Source organism: Pterocles gutturalis, unplaced genomic scaffold, assembly GCF_000699245.1.
Source record: "Pterocles gutturalis isolate BGI_N339 unplaced genomic scaffold, ASM69924v1 scaffold40579, whole genome shotgun sequence".
In the NCBI taxonomy this organism is placed as follows: domain Eukaryota; kingdom Metazoa; phylum Chordata; class Aves; order Pterocliformes; family Pteroclidae; genus Pterocles; species Pterocles gutturalis.
Window position 1 is genome coordinate 2,088 of NW_010132232.1, and position 4,982 is coordinate 7,069.

Sequence of the window (4,982 nt, forward strand, 5' to 3'; positions counted from 1 at the left end):
GGGGAGGCCAGAGCCAACTTTTACAGCTGTTTTCCTGTTTGAGCTCACTTTAGGAAGAGCTATCACAGATGGAGCCCAACTGTAACAAGCTGTGCTGATGTGCTTTAGTGCTGAGGCCCAGCTGAAGCTCCAGCCCTTCCTGCTGTGGGGAAGGATGGAGGTTTTCAGTTTAAAGGGGGGTTGGGGGGAGTCAGGCTAACTGAGACAGAGACAGCTTCTTGGCATAATGATTAAGTTTTGACTTCCTTTAAGTCTGAATGCACATGGCTCCCAAAGCACGGAGCATGCAGGATTTCTGGACACCATCCTCTACACCAAGACACTTGCACATGGACTTCAAGGCTGGGGCTCCATACTGCTTTATTGGGGTTCCATACTGCTTTATTTCCCACCCCAGATGTCTGAAGTGCTGAGACCAAGTCTGCTGCCAGGCTTGTCCCAGCTGCTGAGAAGCAGCAACCAGCCCCTGGCTGGCCCATGCAGTCAGGAGGGTGCAGATTTGCTGCTCCCAACAGAAGCCAGACACTTGGTTGAACAGCGCTGCCAGCTTCAGTCATGCTGTGTCTTGGCCCTGCCAGGCTCTTGGAGTGACCTGCGCAGCACCCTGCGTTTGAACCGCCGCTTCCCCGAGGCAGTCTGCAGCTGGTGGCAAGGTCAGTCATTTTCCTTCCCTCTGTTGCTGGGTGTCTTCACAGCCTCAGCGATGTGGGGTCTCAGCGCAGAGAGAGAGATTAGCAGTGCCTCCTGGAAGAGATGCAGGCGGCAGTCAACTGCTGCTGCTGAGCACCGGGCAAGCCAGCTGCTCTTTGCTGAACCATCACTGTGGGGAAGGACACACAGGCCATGTGTGTCACTGCCAGAGGCAGAAACGCAGCACTGCTCTGTGCACCGTTAGCTGCCTGCCCTACCTCAGTCCGGATGGTTCGGCTGCCTTGGCTGGGACAAGTATTCAGGTAGAAGTCAAACAAGACGCTTGGGTCGGTGACCTCCAGGTTTGGGTCCACGTCAACCCCAGCTTCCAAGCCCTCGAGACCTCCAAACACGACAAGGGCGTGCCTAGGGGAGAGCAGAGGGAGAGGGGGGAGTGGCTCCTACCCCTGTACCAAGGCAGCTGCTACGAGCTTTACACAGGAGAGTGCCTTGAACCTTCAAGTGGATTAAGAATTGCCTTTACATCAACAGTTCTCTTAACTTGATCTGCAGGAAGCAGACTAATTTCTTTTGTTCAGGCAGCTGGGTCTGTTTCAAGCTCCTCTACTGCTGAAGCAGGGAGCTATGTCCCTTAGTGACAATGTCCGGTGCAGCTGCCTCGCTAGCAAAGCCCCACAGCACTTGGCCAATGTGACAGTCCCTGCTGCCAGCTGAACTGGGAGGACCCACTCCAGAGAAACAGGGAAGGAACTGGCCTTGTCCTGGGGTAATTAATTCCCCCAGCTTCACTCATGCAGAAGAATGTGCCTTGGTGCAAAAGGGAGCAGCAGAGCACAGGAGGGAGCCTGCAGGTGCGTCTTGCACTTGTACCTAGGATCATTCCTGCCTGGGAGAACACAGCTCTGCTGCCTGCACCAGGCTTCCCTGGGGGCTCTGAGTGGGGCCCAGCAGGCGGGACACGAACCTGAAGGAGGGGAGAGTGGCCTGATCCACTGAGCTGCCGCGCTCTGATGTCCCAATAGAGAGATCGTAGCCTTCCTTGAACGGGCACTCTGAAAAGACAGCGCCTGGGAAACAAACGCAATAAGGCGTTATTCACGTGGTGCCCTCACCCCCGCTGCGTGCCTTCGGGACAGGCTGCAACAATCTACAGGGAAGTGACAGCAGCAGAGAACCCCTGCGAATACTTACTCAAGCAGGAGGCGAGGCGGACGCTGTAACCCCAGTACAAGCCTGACACTGTCCGAGGGTGGTGTGAGGACACCACGGTGCCTTTCCGCACTTTAGCTTCTGAAAGGGAAGCAAAGAGATGAACAACCCCTGCGATCTCCTCGTGAGAGCTGCATGGGACCAGCCACGTACGGCAGTTTCTCCCGGGGTAGGGCACTGACTGGGTGTAAAACCAAGCACATGCTGGAAAGCATGCCGTTATGTTTGGGCTGTTTATTGCTGGTCAAAGAGCTGATAGTTTTTTCCAGTTAACTCGGGAGGTGTGGTAAGGGTGTTATTAAACCTGTGAGTAGAGTGAAGGGAAGGTGCAGAGCTGTTGGGTGCCTTCAAACACCAGTAACTCGAAGGCTGTCCTATGGAAGGATCACCTCCTGCAGGACTGCAGTTTACAGATGCTAAGGGGCAGTGGATTACCTGGTGTCTGGGGTTCCTCCAGGCGCACAGTGACTCGCAGACCAGGCTTCAGCTGTTTGTCGATCTGCACCTCCTGCAGTGACAGTCATCACCAGCGTCAGACATTTGGGAAGTGCTGGGGAAGGGGGGAAGGAAGGGAACCCTCTGAAGAAGTGGGGGTCTGTTGTGGCCTGGAGCTGGAAGGAGGAGCTCTGCAATCAGGGCCTCTGTGGTTCATGCAGAGCAGGCTCAGCGTGGCTGGGTCACCAGTCTGAGATTTATTTTGCTGCTCAAAGGTTCAATTCCAGCAGTGAAGCAATGATGTGCTGGAATGGGCAGGCCTGCCAGGGCTTAGGAAGCTACAACCACTCACAAGCCAGAAGGGACAAGACAGCAACACCATTAAACCCCCTGCCAGCCTGCTATGGCCTTCAGGGGCTCAGCCATACCCACCCTGCCTGCTTCAAATCTGCCAGAGAGACAGGGGGAATAGTTTTGGGACCTGGGGGTACCAGACATACCTTCCTCATCCCACAGTTGACAAAAGAGCCTCTGCCGGGCTTAGTTGGCCGGTCCAGCACTACACCTTCTCTGTACTCAGAATCCTCATCCATCCGCATGTGGTGGGGGCTGTCCAGGGGGTTGAGCAGCCCTAGAACAGCAGAGAGGAAAGAACTGCTAAGGAGAGGACACCAACTGGGAACACAGGTACAACTGCTCTGCTGCCCCCTCCCTCTCTGCTCCACCATAGCACAGCACCTTGCCTGTGCTCTGAAGTGAGGAAAAGTTTTTCAGTTCTGGGTATGCCGCGTGAAACGAGCCAGAGCTCAGGAAGGGGGAGCCAACAGCCTGGGACAGAGACAACTGAATCATTACCTGCAAACTGCAGATCCTCATGTTTTGGAAAAAAGGATTTCCTCAAGTACCTGTTATCAGAGAAGGTTCAAATGTGAAAACAGTTGTTTCTAAGGAATCCAACCCCCAATTCTAGCTTTGTTCTGACTCAAAGGAGCTGAGTACAGAGAAAAGCATGCTTAGCTCCCTCAAGTTCCTGATGCAGGTTGTATCCTGCATTCACTGCTCTTCTTTTAGTTAAACTCCTCAACCAAACATGTGAAACAATTAGATCCTCTGTTCCTGCATGTGATATAAACAGAATTTGCCTCCTGCTTCCATAGCCTCTAGCACTGGATACCTGTGGTAGTCAGTTCTGATGCAAACCTGAGGCACAGCCTGACCATGGTGGACTTACTGAGGGCACTCCAAGTACTGCAGGATCCGAGCCAGCTGCACACAAGCCTTGCCTCTCCTCCCAATTCCTTCAAAGTCCCCCTCCACGCTCCTAAAAGAGAAAGAGAGCAGCCTGTGAACTCATCATGAGACTGCACAGCCCCAAATGTCTGGGTCTCCAGAAGACCAAACCTTGCTCCTTAATCTGACAATAGGAGCACCCTCCACCCCTAAGAAATAAATGGGCTACCTTATAAAAATCATATTTGGAACTCTCTCTGTAAGGCAAGTATCTTTTTTCAGTTTTGTTTTTGATTTTTGTGTATTGACACAACCTGGCTACTGAGCTGGATGCTACAGGATCGCATGGCTTGGCCAGTTAACACAGGTGCCAGTTCAGACTGAAAAGCTGAAGGACAGCATATCGGCACACCCCATCCCTCCACAGCAAGATTTAAGAGTACAGGAGAAGTTGCCCTCCTGCTGCTTTGTCATCCCCACGCTGGGATAAATGATCCTAGTTGCCAGGGCAGTTAAGTCAACATCTTTGCCCAGTGGCACAGGGGTCTCTGTAATCCTGGCATTTGAGAGAGGCTCAAAATTTGCTTGAGGCATACAGAGTTTTTTCATAGAATCACAGAATGTTTTGGGTTGGAAAGGACCTTAAAGGCCCTCCAGTCCCACCCCCTGCCATGGGCAGGGACACCTCCCACCAGCCCAGGTTGCCCAAAGCCTCATCCAGCCTGGCCTTGAACCCCTCCAGGGATGGGGCATCCACAGCTTCTCTGGGCAACCTGGGCCACTGCCTCACCCCCCGCACAGGAAAAACTTCTTCCTAATGTCTAAATTTTTTCCTAGTCTTGGCTTAATAAAAGACTGAAGAAGCAGAAAGTAGCGAGGAGATGCTTTCTGCAGAACTAGATGGCTCTTCCTTACTTTGCATCTTCTCCAAGCTCATCAAACACCACGATCTCGTCCACGCAGAAGATGGCACAGGCCCGAGCGATCTGTCCAGCGAGGTACGTCCGCAGCTCCAGCGACTGGGCGTTGTTCAAGATAGAGCCCGGCAGGGCTACGCTCAGCGTGTAGTGCCGCCCTGGGAACAGAGGCCATCAGCAGAGAGCCCTGGGGTGGGTGACAGCTGCACCTACAGCACCTTACTGACTGCCGCAGCTGTGGGGGGAGAAAAGAGCAACCTCTCTCTTTCTTAGACTTTGGTTTCTCTTAAGCAGGGTCTGTGCAGTGCTCGCAGCATCACGTTCATGCCTGGGGATGGATCTGTAACGGATCCATGAAGCTGAGCATCACCTTCCCCCCCCGACAGGCACAACTGACCCTGAACCACGGCGTCCCGCAGCTCTGCCCCCCCCTGGGGCCTCCCCTGGCCCACAGCGGCGTCACCTCTGTCCTCCTCCCGCTGCTCCTTCTTCGCGGCTTCCTTCTCGGCCAGCTCCCGCGCCCGCTGCTTCTCCAGCTTC

The 4,982-nt window shown here is 54.0% G+C and overlaps 1 protein-coding gene across 1 annotated transcript; it reads right to left on the bottom strand.

Moving 5' to 3' along the window:
* Positions 1-654: 654 nt before the first annotated feature.
* Positions 655-4,978, bottom strand: LOC104467168 (chromosome unknown open reading frame, human C9orf114; the record flags this gene model as incomplete). The annotated part of the gene is made up of 10 exons (XM_010080835.1): positions 655-744; positions 909-1,056; positions 1,616-1,718; positions 1,843-1,941; positions 2,296-2,368; positions 2,796-2,926; positions 3,151-3,200; positions 3,527-3,616; positions 4,441-4,600; positions 4,906-4,978. Coding segments are annotated over 10 exons (1,017 nt in total), but the record flags the coding sequence as incomplete, so codon positions are not given.
* Between the last annotated feature and the right edge of the window lie 4 nt (positions 4,979-4,982).